This window comes from Pezoporus occidentalis, unplaced genomic scaffold (assembly GCF_034315485.1).
Source record: "Pezoporus occidentalis ecotype Australia unplaced genomic scaffold, CSIRO_AGI_Poc_V1 ctg92, whole genome shotgun sequence".
Taxonomy (NCBI): domain Eukaryota; kingdom Metazoa; phylum Chordata; class Aves; order Psittaciformes; family Psittacidae; genus Pezoporus; species Pezoporus occidentalis.
The window spans coordinates 3047919-3066517 of NW_026916284.1; the positions used below are offsets into that span (position 1 = coordinate 3047919).

The 18599-nt window shown below is 41.2% G+C and overlaps 1 protein-coding gene and 1 long non-coding RNA gene across 4 annotated transcripts in view; one reads left to right on the forward strand and one right to left on the reverse strand.

Moving 5' to 3' along the window:
* NGF (nerve growth factor) overlaps positions 1-17757 on the reverse strand; it is a 35747-nt gene extending 17990 nt beyond the window's left edge. The window contains exons 1-2 of one of the 3 annotated variants that reach the window (XM_062605396.1): positions 16877-16961; positions 11680-11846 (exon numbers count right to left, since the gene is read on the reverse strand). Coding sequence is in view for 1 of the 3 variants with exons in the window: in XM_062605394.1 (XP_062461378.1) it covers positions 16877-17020 (144 nt within the window). In the remaining 2 variants the exon portion in view is untranslated. Of the gene's footprint in view, positions 1-11679; positions 11847-16876 lie in introns of all 3 variants that reach the window. The other 2 variants (XM_062605394.1, XM_062605395.1) reach the window with 2 other exon arrangements.
* Positions 1-18599, forward strand: part of LOC134156951 (uncharacterized) — a 90704-nt gene that overhangs the window by 45313 nt on the left and 26792 nt on the right. The window lies entirely within an intron of this gene.

An 18599-nucleotide genomic window follows, 5' to 3' on the forward strand; every position in this document is an offset into this window, starting at 1 on the left:
AAAATCCACAGCGACAGGGCCTAAACACAAAAAATCAATGGTTTGAAGACTAGTAACTGCAGTGATTGCTGCAGCAACAGAACTGCTTCTTGTCCCTTCTTTTCATACAAGACTAAGCTTGACAGTGAATAAGTTGGAAGAAGTACCTCTTCTTATAACATTGAGCTGCCTCACACGCAGCAATTTGAAAATACACAGCTGAACTGCAGGGAAAGGTATTTGAATTTACAAAGCAAATCCCCAGATGCATGAGTATTTTTTATTTCCTTTTAGCCCTTCTAAATTCTTGTGACATTCAGGGATCAATAACAATCTCATCTGTGGCTGATTCTGACAGATGTTAATCTTTCCCTTGGCTTTGCAGTCGGCTTGAAATAGTACTTGTTTCTTCATGTCAGGCCTCTGGCAATGCTTACTGGAGTCAGAATTACAGTTTCTAGTGAATCCTATTTTTACTGTCATTAGCTTTCTAAACTTCCCCATAGCTGGCAACATTTCCAGGCTTGGAGACCTACTTAGTGGGAAGCTGGGAGAGTGATGGGTTGTTTCTGTCTCAAAGCATTGTGCCTTTAATTGAGGTTTGCTTAACTTTGTCATGAAGTCCATTTATGTTGAAGGCATTTCATGACAGTGATCACATACTGTGCTTGTAGAGTGGCTGCTTTTCTGTTGTAATTTACCTATTAATGAAAGGGAAAAATAGCTCCATGTTTACTTAAGGTTTTTACAAGTAGGTTTTTTTTTTCCTTCTGCTGACTTGGTTAATAGATTCAGGAAATTTCTGGATTGGAAGTCAGGGACATGGCTCACCTGCAGATCCTGTGCTGTGCTTTAGCTAAGGAATTGGCTAGATCTATTTAGAAAACTACAGGTGCTCTGGTTTTGGTACCTACTTGTCTAGATAGCAGTTGATACCACCATCAGAACCCATAAGCCCTGGGCTTGTGCTTCCAAGTTAGGGACAAATCTTGATCAGAAAGCAACAGGAACAGGAACATTTCTCTCACAAATGCCGTGGAATTGATGCTGGACAGCAAACCGTGGGTGCAGTATTGCTTTTTGTGTTCATCAGTTGTACAGGCTAATTTCCTTCTCCTAGAATGTGTTAGGGGTGACCCAAACCATGTGAGTTCTAGCATGAGCTTGGCAATGATCATTTTAGTTGGGGAAGCCAACTCATTTCTTAATAAGAAAAGAAAGTTGATTAATCAGCTGCGTCATCCTGTTCTACTTCAGGATTGGTATGAATGGCGTTCCCTATGGATCAGCCTACACAGAGGCAAATGCCAAACCATAATTAAGACTGAGTGACTGCAAGTTCAATGAAATGTTTCAAAATACCAAATTAAGATTGAGTGACTGAGTTCAATCAAATGTTTCAAAATATCACTCATGTGTTTTAGATAAAATAAAAAGCCAGGGATATTCTCAGTCAAGCAGTTAATTTCTTCCTGAACACTTAGAGAATCATGGAGTCTACTAGGTTGGAAAAGACCTTCAAGACATCAAGTCCAACCATTGCTCAGCACTGCCAAGGCCACCACTAACCCATGGCACTGAGGGCCTCCTGTACATGGTGTGTGAACGCTTTCAGGGGCGGTGACTCCAACCCGAGCAGCCCTTGGGTAAAGGAATTGTTCCTAATCTCCAGTATAACCCTCCCCTGGTGCAGTTTGAGGCTGTTCCCTCTTGTCCTATACTTGTGATGTTCTTAATTTGAAGATTTTCACTATGACTCTTTCCGAGTAGAGGAACTTTATTTCATTGTGCAGGTTTGCATTAGGTTCCACTTCAGTATATAGACTGACAGATGAAAAATGGCACCTTCCTTCTCTCACATTCTTCTTTCTGAATGATTCTGCAATGCTGCCTTGTTTCTGGGACAGATAATTTGCAGAGCCTCTAGGAATTAAAACAGGCTTTTAGAATATTTTAGAAAGAGAAACAATAGCAACCTACAAAACCTCTTGCAGATATTACTACAAGTGGCAAAAATCACGCCTGGAAGGGAAAAGGGGTATTTTAGAGATAAGTCAGTAGGTTTTTTCATCTATTATTTTTAGATAGTTAATCCCCAAAGGGTATTTCTGTGGATTTTGTTTCTTGCATCTAGCAAAAAAATGTTTCAAATAGGAGCTGAAGACGGCTTATGTTAAATTTTCTTGCAAGAGTTCATCTAGTTGAAATTAACGGTGATTGTTTCAATACGTGTCTAGTTCCTTATGTGCCCCAGGTTGTGTGCAATAATGAAAACCTGATCATCAGCACATCCATAAATGACTCATCTTCTTTACTGCTCCCACATGGTTGCACAGCTTTACTGACTGCTTGCTTTGATGAATATTTGGTATTTGTCATGTGAAGCTATTCCATCACTTTTGTAATATGAGAGATTCCAAGCACACTGAACACCTTAACACCATGTCACAGCTCATGGATTCATACTCATTTTGTGACCCAGTATGACACAGTAGTCTATACCAGCCACATAAAGATAAAAGTTACAACACAGACATCTGGCTGCAACCATGCACCTGGATTAAACAGTTTCCCATCTGGCTCTACTATATTATGGAGCAAAGCAGGTGGTAGAACCTTAGGTAAGAGCTGTCATTAAAGAGTAAGCAATTGCTTTTCTTTCTTGTTTAGTTGGTTGTTTCTTTCCCCAGTGGATAAAGGTGATACATTTATCTCATGCCAATAAGGCTTCACTCAATAAAAATGCTGGAAATGGAAGATTCTTCCTTTTTACTTCATGATTTGTTGAATGATGGCGTTGCTGGGAAAAGAGGGAAGTAAAGCTGCAGGAAATAGGAGAAGCAGGTTAAAGGGTTTTGTCAGAGCTCTTTTTTTGCAGTTTTTTTTCCTCTGCTTTGTGCCTTGCCATGGGTCCATGCTGCACCTGCAACAGGGAATTTGGAGCTCCCCCACATGAGTGGGGAAGATGCAAAAGGGATGTAAATTCTCATTCGAAATTCACCTTTTACTAACAAGTAAAACTTGTTACTAACTCACACAGGGTTGATAATACTAATATTAAGTTCTGGTTTTCTGTGTTGGGTAAGTGGTTTCTTTTTCTGCTTTTATGTTCAACCCTGCAAAGAACAGTGTTGGCATTTTGTAAGGAATCTGGGCACATGTGCTCTAAAGCTTATATACTGCACCTACAGCTTGTCAGCTGGGAACCTGCTGGTGATACGCGAGCTGTCTGCTACCATTTTGGTCTTTGCTGTCTAGTCATTAATCAGAACAGAGAAAACATAATAAAATGCAGAATTCTTTCCCCACACCATTATGGTATTTCCATGTTTTGTATGCCAATATTAATTACATTAACCTGAAATACTTGAAATTCATTGTCATTATATCACTTAACACTGTAACCACGTATTTCCTTTGTCTGGATATTTGATGTGCATCTTGTTGTATTACTTGGGAATGCTGGTTTCTATTGAATCAGTTGTCAGGAGCAATCACAGAATCACACAGAATCACACAGAATCACAGAAGTGGTAAAACTGGAAGGGAGATCCTCTAGTCCAAGCATAATAGTGACAAGAAAGCAATTATATTCCGAATTGGAAGGTAGTATGCATGAGCATATGGTGGAAAGAAACAAAAGATGACATTTGTAGCCAGATGTGATCTGGCTATGTTGTATGGTCAAGAATGGTACTCCACAGATTGTTATCATAATTATAGCATTAGGAGTAGATTTTTTTTAGGTATTTGCGTATTTTTACTACACTGTTCATCAGATGATGACTACATGACAATTTTAGGTTGCTTAACACAAGGAAAATAACTGTTGGGCTGGGTTTTGGGTTTTTTTAATAACATATGCCTAACAGGTCTCTGACTTAAAAATCTTTTTAAAGGTACATATTGTGTAATCTTTCTGTTTTATTTGGTTTTTTTTTTGTGAATATTAGGTTCAAAGCAGATAGTCAAGTTTTGTACATCATTTTCTGCCAGCTTAAAATGGAAAGCAGAGGGAAGTTTTGATCAGATGTGCACCTACTTTCTGTGTGCAATGTCACACTTCAAATAGATGTCTCTTGAAAAAGAGCTTTTGCAAAATTTTATTGCAAAGATAGAGAGATGAACTTTAAATCTGCTGAACAACATTACATCAGGTTTTCTGTGGCATTGGAAATGGGTGATTTTCTTAGAAAGTATTTCCTTTCAAGTGATGGAACAATCCTGGTTACAGTGCTGAAGACTGAATTCAGATGACTGAATTCAAACAAATTCTGTGATTCTGTGATTTGAATGCTTTTGCAAATTTGAAATGTTGAACAAAGGTAGGAAATTCTGTAGTTCATAAGTAGTTTTCTACTTTCTTTGCTTTCAAATAGAACAGAAGGAGTGGGAGAGCGGAGAAGGAAAAGGCTACGTGTTTTTCTTTTGAAGCACGGAGGGGAAAAAGTGGTGTTTAGTGCAACCCTTCACAGCACTACGCTGTTCACAAAGGCAGTTTACAGTGCAGGAATGCACATCTAGGGAGAGCTGGTGGATCAAAGTCCCTCTAATGCATGTGATGTGATTCTGCATGCTTTGGCAAAGCCAGAAACTCACACTTTTGGCATATATAAAGTGTTCTGGAATGTGAGGCTGAGCAGTGAACCTTTGCACTCTTCTGTTTACTGCTTGTGCCTGAGAAAATAATGAGAGGAGAGTTTGGCAAGAATGATTGGGGCTGGAGGATTTGGATCCAGGTGGAACAAAATAATAGATGTTGAATATTTAGAGCTTTGATAAGAAACACCAATAACAAGCAGAGGAATGGAATGGGTCCTTGACATGCAAAATAAAGCATGCTTAGGCTGTGTGGCTTGACATCTTTGTAACTAAAACATAAGTTGGTACACAAGTGCAAAGCATAATTGAGTACACAGTTCTTAGTTGCTGTGCAGACTTCAAGGTGGGGGCAACACAGAGCATCACCTGGTTTTAGTCTGGCTTAATAGGGAAATGACACTTATGAAATTACACTGTCTTGTGAACCCTTGACGCAATGACCCTTGAAATTCTTGAGTGCCATTCACATCTCACAGAAGGCTGGAGGTTTTAAAGCTACTAGCTTTCTAAATAATGTTTCTACAAGTTTGATTAAAATGTAGGATAGGTGGAAGTCCTGACCAGAATAAAAGCTATGGTGTTAGTGGTCTGTTTGATTAGGGAGTTTGTGTTAGACATGTGTATCTCTATGTCCTAGAAGTTACTCAAACCTCGCAGATGGTTACAAATTTAGTACATGCCAGAAACTCTGATCACCACAGAGAAGAAGGTTTCATTATTTCTTCTTATTCTGGTTTTAATACAAGGAACTGAAGTAAAATTATGAACCCAGGGGAAAAGAGAAGGGCAGACCCCGAGCTTTTTAACATGTGTGTCTGTGACCTGCAGGAACAAGTTATATTTGCAGTTAATGGTAATACAAAAAGCATGACAAACAAAAAAGAGGCAAAAACCTTTTTGTAGAGCATTATGGATTGCTTGGTAATCTTAGCAAACAACACTATGAAACAGCCAGCCGGTGGTAGGAATACAGAAGAATGTCATCCATAGATGAACAGAGGATACCAGCCTTATTTACAGGACTGGAGTCTTAGGGGAAGAAGTGAGTATAAAACAACCTTGAATGCATAGTTGATTGAAAAATGACTGGCTCTACACTGTAAGCACGGTAAAAACAGAACAGGATAAAGAGGCTATTTTCCCTATGTTCTTATTTATTTCCCTTGATGGTTTGTGTACCTTTTCTTACAGGTAAGAAATGCAGTAGTGCAGTCAGTTTTGCTGAGGGAAATTGATAAAATTGCCAACACTGTGATCAGAAGAAAGATCACAGTGCATTCCCCATTAAAGAGAACCCCTTCAACACACTATCAGTACGTAAGAATGACGGAGATGGACCAGATGAAAGAATCTTGTCAATCCTGTTTCCTTGAAGAGGCAAATTCTGGAAGTGTCTAAGAGAAACATAAGCATATAGTGGTACTTTTCCAATCACTTTCCTCTCCTGCAGTTTTTGAATGAGCAGCTTTCTGTGCAGGATTTTCTATGTGTTTAAAATCCTCAGTGTATTTCCCATCCATGTCCCTGTCTACCTATTCCTTGAGTCAATGTACATTTTGAGCAGCAAAGGGCTGGGAGTTCTGCAGCTTAATTCCATGGTGTGGAGCAATGGCTCTCTGTCATTATTGAGCCTGTCATCTGGTGGTTCCCTTTGGTGCACTTAGCTTTTGCAGTAGAAGAGGCACCAGGCAGCTGAGCCTTCTGAATCTGCCCATGATTTAAATCCCCTTTGGACTTTTACTGTTTCGCATAAGTCCAAAAATATGGTAGTGGGAAGAGCTGAGGAACCGGGCCTAATCCCCAGTACAGCAGCCAAATAGTGGGGAAAGGATCTAGCCTGTGAAAAGGTATCCTTTTTATAGGTGATGGAAGTACTTAACCTGAATTCTTGGTCAAAGGCAATATATGATAAAAAGAGAAAATGCCAAAGCTAATGGCTGTGGACTGCAGCCAGCTGGAAAGGAAAAGCAAACCAGAAATGCCTAAACCAAAGCCCCAAACCCCAAACTGTCTAATGAGAGAAAGAATGAGTGGCTTCTCATGTGGAAAACCTTTTAGGTGTTAAACCAGTAATAAATACAGGCTGTTATCACATGGATGTCATCCTTCATAGTGAAGCCAATTTGAATCTTACCTAGGAGACTGAATGTCAACCATAATGCTGTTCCTTGGTTCCGAGTTCCTTAAAGACCTTGGATGAACCCCGCTCATCCCTAAAATTCTGCACTGAGCACATCTACCAAGAAAATAATATTGCAGAAAGTTTGCTGCTTGTTATTGACTCCCAGTCTTAGTCCTCTAGTAAATGGTACAGAGATCCTTCTTTAGCAGGAAGATGCACAGAGGACCTCCTGATATCCCATCCAATTTGATCTGTTCTTTGATCATGCAGTCATGGAGTCATGGAATCAACCAGGTTGGAAAAGACCTTCAGGGTCATAAAGTCCAACCATTCCCCAGGACTGCCAAGGCCACCACTAACCCTTGCCACTGAAGTCCTCATCAACACGGTATGTGAACACTTGCAGGCACGGTGACTCCAGCACTGCCCTGGGCAGCCTGTCCAATGCCTGAGCACCGTTTGAGGAAGGAATTGTTCTTAATCTCCAGTCTAACTTTCCCCTGGTGCAGCTTGAGGCTATTTCCTCTTGTCCCATCACTTGTTCCTTGGGACCGGTGATCAGCCATCTCCTGGCTCCATCCTCCTTTCAGGTAGTTGTAGTGATGTAGAGAGATGCTATACTTGTCAGTATTTGAAGGCCACCTTCATCTCAGGGAACCCTGTAAAACTGACTTCTGGTTTGTTCTGTACACTGTTGCTTTAACAAACTTTTCTTTATGTCTGTTGCTATGAAGTATTTTCCATGTTGAAAGTCCTGCAGAAGGCATAGTCCTTTTCTAGACGTGTGAAAGTGGTAACAATAATTAAAAAAGATGGAACTGTGCATTTACTTTTCCTGCTACTTAAGAATTCTTAGGAGATCAGAAACTAATGGAAGTGTACAAATGTGACATTTCCTAGTGATCAGCAATCTGAACAAACTTGTCAAACATGACTCTGTACGTGGTGTCCATAATTCTACTTGTGTTCATAAAGAGCTAGCACACACAAAAAAGAGAGAAAATCGTGGAAAACTTCAGATATCCTCTAGGTTATTAACTTTGGATGCAGAATATCCTCTTCTATTACTGGTACATAAGGAGCTTGTATCCATTGACCATAAAAGACTTAAATGATTTTCTTAATGAGGAAAGAAAGCTGTAACTTCTGAAACACAATTCTTGGGTTACTGAAGTTATAACCAAACAAAGCTATAGAAGCTTGATACAAACCAGAATAAAGTCAGTGGTCGCTTTGGAATCCATTGCCTTTCTAAAGAATCCAAAAATCACTCAAATTTAATGGACTGTAGCTATACAAAGTAAACGCAACAAGCCCTATATCCACTTGCATGCTTAGTTCAAAAGAAGGAATGTGTAAATGTAATTCAAAACGTTTAAATCCCCTAAGGTTACATGCATGTGTGTTTGTCTCATAGGTTTTGAACACTTCACCAAGGAATCAATCACAGTGTGCTTGATTCCTTGAGACAAACAGCAGTAAAATTTGAATGGAGTATGAAACTCTACTAAATGTGAATTATTAGAAAGCATTTCTTTTGAATATTTCTAACTTACTAAAACCTTAGAAACAAAGGGGCACAAATTTAAGCACAAAAGCAGCAGGTATAGTTTGTTTCCTAGGGGCTTCCAGAAATGTAAAAGGAAGCTGATAAGGAGTGCAGTGTAACTTAGCACTTTGTAAGTGCCTGATAGAACACATTACCTGTGGGTATCTCAGTTTTTAAATGCACAATTTTCAGTTCCTGGAATAAAATTTCCAAAGCTCTTGAGCTCCCTAATTCTATACTGATTTTCAGATGCTTCAGAATCTGCTAAGTGGGTTCTTAATGTGACGCACAAGTACAGTGAAACTGGGAATTGGTAGCTGCTTTTGAAACAAAAAAATGCCCTATCTTTTGTAGAACATTCTGCCCTGAAGCAAGTTGTCCTATGAGTCATATCATAGAATCACAGAGTGGTTCCTGTCGGAAGGGACCTTAAAGCTCATCCAGTTCCAACCCCCTGCTACGGGCAGGGACACCTTCCACTAGAGCAGCTCCAAGCCCCTGTGTCCAACCTGGTCTTGAACACTGCCAGGGATGGGGCAGCCATGGCTTCTCTGGGCACCCTGTGCTGAAGCTTCACCACGCTCAAAGTAAAGAACTTCTGCCTAAGAGCTCATCTCAGGTCTCCCATTTCAAGCTTAAAACCCTGAAGTCACAACTGTCTGAGGAGCAGCTGTCTGCAGGCTGAGCACTGTCACAGTCCATCAGCTGCAGTTAGAAAATGCACTTCCTACATCTAAATAAGGTGAAAAACTTGTACATTTTCAGAGATGGCTATTCTATGCCTCCTTGCCCATTCTTAATGAGGGAAAATTGTTCAAAGGCTGCTGTGTAAAAGTGTTATTTTCCAGTCTGAAATATGAAAGCACCAGAAAGTTAGGAATATGCACACCTGCAGTGACCAGACATCCATGCACAGTGTGACAGTTCATTCTTGCCTACTGACTCAAGCAGCTGATGTGACCTGCTGACCCTCCTTAAAGGCCACAATATGATTATTTTGATGATTAGTGAAAGTACAGCTCCTAAGTGGGGCTGAATTTATAGTTAAGTTCATCAGAATTCGAGCTGTTCTTGCAATGTGTTAAGCAATGAATAGTTGAAATGAGCAATTTGGATGGCTGTGCTAATACACGCACCGTAAATGCTGCTCTGGAGCTCATACATAGAGCATCAAAAAGAGATCGTGAAATAATGGGCAGGAAATGATGCATTTCAGAAAATGCAGGCTGTGTCATTCACCACAGGGCAAATGGCTCTGTGCACAAGCACAGGTCTTTTTCCATACCTGAGTCATCCAGCACATAAAGGCTTCAAACAAAAAAAGGGAAAGATATGTTTCAAAACAGAAGAAAACCCCCACATATTGTGTGAGCCAGAGCTGTTAAATGTATTGTAATCAAAGAACACATAGCAATGAGGTGTTTGGTGAATTTCCATCCCCAAAATTTCTGAAGAGTTTCCTTTTAAAAGCCTGGATCACATATGGTTGTGTAAAGAACAAACCAAAGTGCTTCACCGAAGTAAATCAGTGAACCAGACCACAAAAAAATTTGTCACCTTTATACCTACACAGTACAGAGGGCAAAATATGAAACTATCCAGAATAGGAATGATTCAAAGTAGTAATTTTTAGACTAGCAAAGCCATACTTAGCCTATATAGAAAGTTGTCAAAAAAATAATCTGCTTACCAGCTGTACTTATACTGGGCTAATTTCCTCATTGTGGGTCAGAACTGCTAGAAAGAATCTAACCTTTTATTACTTTTCAGAGCAGTTAAGAACTAACTGAGCTAAATCAGTTTTTGTCACATACTTTTTAAGGCAGCACTATTTCTCACAAATAGGGCACTCCAAACTAAATGACATAGTGTAAGGAACAGATTCAGTTAATCGATTATTCATTCATTGCATTGATTTTATTCCTGGAAAGATCCTCGTATTTGCGTCACAGAAATGGTCATTATGATTTTGGCAATAATATGTAAACCAAGGCCCAAAACAAAGTCAAACTCTTAACCTTCTGTTTGACTTTTTCAGTCTTTGTGCTTGAATCTTTTTCCACTGAAATCAATGAGAGTTTTGATACATAGCAAGTCAATGGGAGCAGAATCTGATCTTTTATTAGCACATTGTTATGGACCCTGTGGGAACAGGAAATTTGATTTTGGAGCCAGGAACATCAATTAGGGAAAGTTGGTTTTGAAATCAGTTTTAGTGGTCTGGGTTCAATATTCAGTTTTGGAAAATCTCTGAACAAAAAATGTCTTGAACTACACAGAGTGGCCTTGCTCCTGCAGGTTTGATTTCTGACAGCGATCAGATCTGTGTCCAGAGAACATCTGTAGGGACTGTCACCCTGAGGGGAGACTGTGTTAGGGTTTGGGCTGTAAAGGTCAGGACAGGCAGTTCCTCAGGATTTTTCATCAACAACTGTAGCGATAGGACAAGGGGTGATGGGTTCAAACTGAAACAGAGAAAGTTCAGGTTAGATACAAGGAAGAAGTTCTTTCCTTGTGGGAAGGTGCTGAGGCGCGGGCACAGGTTGCCCAGAGAAGCTGTGGCTGCCCCGTCCCTGGCAGTGCTCAAGGTTGGACACAGGGGCTTGGAGCAAGCTGCTCTAGTGGAAGTGGGGGTTGGAACTGGATGATCTTAAGCTCCTTTCCAGCCCATACCATTATATGATTCTATTATTTTTGCTCTCTGTTGTCACCATCTCACAGTTTCTTCCAGGGAATATCTCTAGGTAATGTGGAAGCCATAGTAATGTGATAAAACTGATCCCAGCAACAGAAAACGTGTGTCTGATCAATCTTGATTTTTGTTCTCTGATAATGGCAGCTACTGTGCCATAAAATCTCAAAGCATTGTTGTGAACGCAAGAGCTTAGGCGAAAAAGAAGAAAGGCTCTTTACTGGGAAATAAATGCTGTTTTCAAGGTAAGAAAAAGTTAAAGGTGTTTCATTCATTGGAAAATGGCACAGGAAATTCAAGTGAAGCTCCAGAAGCTGGCAGTAAAGCCATTGAGCATGTTATTTCAAACTCCCCCATGCAGTTATTTTCATTTTGAATTTAAATAATATGCCAGACAAGTCTTGTACATATATATGTATGATTTCTACAGGCAAATAGCAATTTGCATCTTAATAGCTGTATGCAAGGCTCAAAATACCAGTCAGCACTTTGCATATTTTCTCTTGCTGTGCAGTAGTGGTACAATCTAAATGTCTTCCACGTGAATATAGTCACACAGAGATTATGCCTGAAGGTAGTCAAGTACTGCATTCTTCTTTCTGTCTCTCATTTCTAAATAAATGAGAGCACTGGGCAGTGTGGTGTACATGGGTGTGCTTCACTTGGGGCTAATGCATTCAGAGATGTGCTGCCTAGTGAACTGCTGTAGCCAACTCTGCATCCTCAGTGACTTACCAGCTCTGCCAATGCAGTCAGCATCTTACGTCTTCATTTATGTATCCACTAAATTGGATTTCATCCCTCTGCATGTGTCCCAGTAATTGTTTCCAAGTGGCAGGTGTTGATGTTCCAGTACATCAGAACTTGTTTGCAAGCACTTAATTATCTCACAGAAGCAAGATCTGTGGACGGAGAATCCTACTTGTACACAGAGGAAGTTCTGTGTCATTGGAGTGTTTCTTTATGCAATGCTACAGGCTGAAAAACACATCTAATGCAACGTAGAAATCATAAGCTCTATAGTTTCTCTAAATATGGAAAATTTTCCAGGCTGTCATCATTCTCACCCTTACATGTTTCACTTTCTGAGGTGCAGCAGGAAGTGCAGCAGGAGGGCCAGGAGACCTCCTTGGATGGATAAGGAGCTCCTGAGGAAAATTCAATTGAAAAAAGAGGCTTATAATAAGTGAAAGAGTACAGGGATGTTGTCCGGGAAGATAGGGACCAGGTTAGGAAAGCTAAGGCCCAGTTAGAATTAAACTTAGCTAGAGGTATTAAAGATAACAGGAAGGGATTCTACAAGGACATAGCAAATAAAAAACAGACTAGGGAGAATGTAGGCCCCCTCAGGAAGCTCTCGGGAGAACTGGCTACACAGGATTTGGAGAAGGCTGAGGTTCTGAATGTCTTCTTTGCCTCGGTCTTCACTGGCCAAGGCTCTGACCAAACCACCCAAGTCTTGGAAGGCAGATGCAGGGACTGTGAGAATGAAGCCCTTGCGCCCACTGTAGGAGAGGAACTGGTTTGAGACCATCTTAAAAAGCTGAACGTGCACAAGTCCATGGGTCCTGATGAGATCCATCCGCAGGTCTTAAAGGAGCTGGCAAATGAAGTTGCAAAGCCCCTGGCCATCATATTTGAGAAATCATGGCAGTCAGGTGAAGTTCCCGATGACTGGAAAAAGGGAAATATAACCCCCATTTTCAAGAAGGGGAAAATGGATGGCCTGGGGAATTACAGACCAGTCAGTCTCACCTCTGTGCCTGGCAAAATCTTGGAGCAGATTCTCCTGGATGGCATGCTAAGGCACATGAAAAACAACAAGGTGCTTGGTGACAGCCAGCATGGCTTCACTAAGGGGAAATCCTGCCTGACCAATTTGGTGGCCTTCTCTGATGGGGCTACAGAACTGATGGAGAGGGGTAGAGCAGTTGATGTCATCTACCTGGACTTGTACAAAGCGTTCGACACTGTCCCACACGACATCCTTGGCTCTAAATTGGAGCGACATCAATTTGATGGATGGACCACTCAGTGGATAAAGAACTGGTTGGATGGCTGCACGCAAAGAGTTGTGGTCAATGGCTCAATGTCCGGCTGGAGACCAGTAACGAGTGGCGTCCCTCAGGGATCGGTGTTGGGACCGGTCTTGTTCAACATCTTCGTCGCTGACATGGACAGTGGGATTGAGTGCGCCCTCAGCAAGTTTGCCGATGACACCAAGCTGTGTGGTTCGGTTGATACCCTGGAGGGAAGGAATGCCATCCAGAGGGACCTCGACACGCTTGTGAGGTGGGCTGATGCCAACCTCATGAGGTTTAACCATGCCAAGTGCAAGGTCCTACACCTGGGTTAGAGCAATCCCAGGCACAGCTACAGGTTGGGCAGAGAAGAGATTCAGAGCAGCCCTGTGGAGAAGGACTTGGGGGTGTTGGTTGATGAGAAAATGAACATGAGCTGGCAGTGTGCGCTTGCAGCCCAGAAAGCAACTGTAACCTGGGCTGCATCAAAAGGAGCGTGACCAGCAGGTCGAAGGAGGTGATCGTGCCCCTCTACTCTGCTCTTGTGAGACCTCACCTGGAGTATTGTGTGCAGTTCTGGTGTCCTCAACATAAAAAAGGACATGGAACTGATGGAACAAGTCCAGGGAAGGGCCACGAGGATGATCAGGGGACTGGAGCACCTCCCGTATGAAGACGGGCTGAGGAAGTTGGGGCTGTTCAGCCTGGAGAAGAGAAGGCTGCGTGGAGACCTCATAGCAGCCTTCCAGTATCTGAAGGGGGCCTATAGGGATGCTGGAGAGGGACTCTTCATTAGGGACTGTAGTGATAGGACAAGGGGTAATGGGTTAAAACTTAAACAGGGGAAGTTTAGGTTGGATATAAGAAGGAAATTCTTTCCTGTTAGGGTGGTGAGGCACCCTAACAGGAAAGGTGGAATAGTTTGCCCAGGGAGGTTGTGAATGCTCCATCCCTGGCAGTGTTCAAGGCCAGGTTGGATGAGGCCTTGGGTGATACGATTTAGCGTAAGGCATCCCTGCCCACGGCAAGGGGGTTGGAACTAGATGATCTTAAGGTCCTTTCCAACCCTAACGATTCTATGATTCTATGATTCTAAATGATGACTGGAACTTAGTGTTCAGGATTTGGGGACAGTATAGGTTTATGTCAGCAGTCTGAGATTTTCTTTCCACCAAGTTCCATAGCTTTAGACTAGTGGAACCAGGCAGATAAGAGTGCACATAACCCACATGACGTTACTACAGTCTCTTGGCAACAACAAAAATGATTTTGCTTTGCTTGGCCATGTTCATTTTGGGTGTAAATAACACATGCACAGGCAAATATTCCATGAATTTGGCAGAGCTGCACAAAGGGCATTGTGTCAGGAGAGCAAGCCACATGCATCCCATAGAACATGTATCCCAGAGCTTCTGTCATAGAAATGCTCTTAAACACATCAGCCTCTCTGACCGGGGTCAAGTCAAACCCAGCACAGGAAGAGTTTCCTCCTTGCTGTGTGAGCAATGCAGCTGGATCAGCATTGCTACACGTGCCTTTCACTTTCTTTACCATGGGGCATGTTTCTTGGGCAGAGGTGTGATCTTGCATTTCTCTAAGTGTATCTCAGCTGATCTAATGTTTTAGTTCGTGGTCACTTTCTGAATAAGCCCTTGAAACTTCCATTCAACAGAGGGCATTTGCCAGCAGATGTCATTGTTGCTGTGGCCAGTTTGAGTTTCACTGGCTTTAGCTGGGCTCAGATTTGAAGGAGAGACAAATATTTCTAAACCCAGCAATCCAGGATTGACTTCCAGGCTTAGAATATTGAATCTTTGGGAATAAAAGCATTCATTTTATTACCCCTTTATTTTTTATCAGCAGATTTTGCTCTTAGAATATAGACTAAGAAAAAGGCAGAATTATGTTAACTTCTTAAAATGAGCAGTATTTTTTCCACATGCTTTTAATGTAATTCAATTAATGCTAATTAATATGTGTTCAATACTCTGTTAATCCTAAAAGCATTTCTTAAGGAATCACAAAACTAATTGATAGAACTTGCATTTAAAGGAACATTTTTAGATGGCCAAAGCCATGGAGCAGTAGGGGAATTTATGGGACTTGTTCTATTGATTGAAATAATCTAGTTTTTCAATGTGTTCTATCTGAGCCTTGTTCTAAGTATCCCATTAAAGAAACACATTTTACATTTGCAAATGCTAACCTGAATACCTATTTTAGGTATTTTTCTAACGTGATCTTTTAAATTTACATCTTACAGTGATTAAATAGACTGCTTGGTTCTTCTATGTGACAACTGTTTACTTAGGGTATGGGTTAGAATGAGCCTTTGTGCTCATTGTAATTCTCTACTGAACTTAAGTGAAGACATCTGAAAAGACAATTTAAGCTTTTGATGGAGAAAATGGACACTGCTTAGCTAGGCGGATGACAAAAAGAAAACCACAGTTACTCTCTTTACTACCTTATTGTGAGACTGACAGATCCCTTTAGGGTAAGTGGCTGGGATTGGTAAAGACGTGAAATCACGATTACTCCACTGCACAGATTCATCAGGAGGGCTCCTCTCCAGTCCTTGCTGAGATTTGTTAGAAAATGATTTGTATCTATAATTACTAATATATTTAAAGGCCAAATCTTACTTACAACTCTCCAGTGAACACTCCAGTTAATATGGTTCTTCATTCTGTCACTGTAACCTCTTTGTGGAAGGGCAGAAAATATTGTAACCTGAGTTTCAGATGAATGTCTGTAATGGTAGTTGTCAGGGTAATTTGAAAAAGCCTGGTTTCCATAATATCTGAAACAGCCCAGAGCTGCAGAGTATGAAAGTACAGGCAACTTAGCTGCTCCTTTCTCTTTTTGCAGGTAATTGTCACATTTTACTTTGTCTTAGCAAAAAAAAAAAAAAAAAAAGCCTTTAAAAAAAAGACTTTATTGTGATACTCTAATGCATGAAAACACCCATAAATTATCTGTCTAACAGTTACAGTGCAGCTTCGAAGTTGTGACAACTTGGAAAAACCAGCCTGACAAGCAGGCTCACTTTGCTGTTTTCCCAAAACTTCTTGAGCATATAAGGAGAATTTAAAGTGAAGAAAGCAACTGCAGCACAAACACTTTTTGTTCTCAGTACACAAATTCCATCTCCCTGACTGGGGTCCTCATTTTTGTTTCTGCCTGGTGCATCAGATAAAACAGTGTTACAACCTGGCATAAACCAATAAACATTATCAGTTTCATCACTGGCAGGCAGCAGAGAGTTTGTAAGCTTTTCCAAGTGGACATCCTAGAGGATACAGTCTCTAGTGATCTACTACTCTGCCTATAGCTAAAGGTTTCTGCCTTGGCCCAGTCATGCTTTGATTTACCAGAATTCCTATTTATATTAGCAAAGAAAGAAAGGAGTTCTTATCTAGATTAGAATTATGCTATAGGAAAAAGAAATAAAGTGTTAAGTAAGCTTTAATATTCAGAACAAAGTAAAGAATTTTCATATAGGTGTGACTGCTGTATGATACAAATAAAAAGAAATTCTCATATACCTGGATAAAAAGAGTAAGAGTAATATTACATTTCTCTAAGATTAAGCTGTTCTTACTAGAGATGGTTTTTGAGCTTTAAGCTTAAATACAAATGCTTTATGAACACCTTCCAGATATATGTGCTGTTTAACCTGCTTTAGCAGATGCAATTTTCAGTTTCCCTAGACCATGCTTTCCTTGTAAATGCTATTTTTAAGAAATGAGCACTCTGTATTTCAAAGCCATCTGCTCTGTTCTCCTCAAGAGAGTAAAAATCACTGTACAGCAAACCCACATTGGCTAATTTTGAAGATCCCAAACTTCCACAACTGGTGCAACAGCCGTGTCCTGCTTTTTGAACACTGGCTCTTGTGGGGCACTCACCTCAGAGCAGCGGCACTGGACGCCGGCAGTACCCGGAATCCGGAGGGTTGTCCGAGCTGGTTTGTTGTCCGTAGCACCCCAGTCTGTGGACACTTTCCCAAGCCAGAAGAGCCATTCACATTCCCTCTGCCTTTCCAGCCTCATTCACTGCTCACAGGGCTCAGCTAGCTGCACTGACTCACAGAAATGAAGCTCCCTCTGGGTCCTAGTGCTGTAAACGTGTGGGAGCTGCACGGACTCGCAGGAATTCAGCCTCTGGCGTGGTGCCTAGACCATGCAGTGATGCACAGATGTGCAGTGAAAGTTTCAAAGTGTGCACTGGTATGACTGTGCATACAGAATACTGAGGAAAACCTCCAACTTCCTGGTTCCACTGTCAAGAACTGAAACCCTCTTTAAGGGAAGTTTTGTCCTCAGCCTTTCTACTTTGCATCTTAATCCTTGCTGTCCTTTAAAGATGAGAGTTCACAGAAAGAAACTTCATGCTCCCTGATGAATGGGTCCTTTTGAAAATCATCTGTGGAGGCATTTACTTGTGTGAGGAGTCTATAAACGAACCTGCAGGAACACTAATAGTTAACTGGTGAAGCAGTGGACTGGGTTCCCTGCAGGAACTGTGCAGTCCCTGTTATCAGCTGGCTGTAACAAGGGTCAGCCAAACGCTGATCTACAGTAGCAAAGAAATATTTGACCCTGACTTGGGCAGAGGAAAAGATTATATAAGAACCTTTCCAGACATAATATTCAGTGTTTAACATGCTTACCTTAAGCAACAAAGAGGTATGGAAATGTTTCCTATTATGTATGGGGAGGAGAATTAAGTACTTTACAGGGAAACAGCAGTGTGGTCTATAAGCACTGATAAATATAGGAAAGAAATGGAAAAGCAAAGATTTTTTAAGATGCCAGGGAAAAAAAAAATGTTGTTTAAAAACTGTAAAAAAAAATATTGGCTAACTATGTAGGGAACTGTGAAGCAGCCGCTTAGAATTTCGTAGTTCTCATTCTGGCATAGTGTAACCTTCGTGATTACACAGACATAAGGAAAGAATTTAGATCGTCCTCTGTTGAAAAGTAGACACAGCATTTTATCTGTGTGGAAATCATGGAACTTGTTTGATTCCATCCAGAAGAGGGCAGCCGTAGGGAGAGCCTTGTCCTTAATCCTCTGGGGAAGCGAAGGATGTGTGGAAGGTACTACATGAAGGTGTAGAGCAAGAAGGCAGAGTAGCTTGAAGGTAATAATGCTTCTTATTTACCACACGGCTATGCTTCTTTCTAAACCTGAAGCAGGCACATCTTCATGTTTTATTATAACTAGCTGGCAAACCTTAAATTTATTTCCAGTCAAAAGATAACTGGCTCCAGTGCTCAACTGTTTTTTGGAAGTGATGTGCATTTAAAATTGCCTGAAATATCCTTCAGGAAATGGCAGCACAAAATGCTTGATGCAAATGCTAATATTACCTTCCCAATTTGCCGGGAGTAAATGCTGCATCCCAGTGGGAAATGTTCCTTCCCTGGCAGTGTTCAAGGCCAGGTTGGACGGGGCTTGGAGCAAGCTGCTCTAGTGGAAGGTGTCCCTGCCCGTGGCAGGGATTGGAACTGGATGATCTTAAGGTCCTTTCCAACCCAAACCAGTCTGGGATTCTATGATTCTATGCAGAGTGCTTTATTTTTTCTAACAGAAAACTGCTTTTCATGCATGACAGCAGCCATGGGC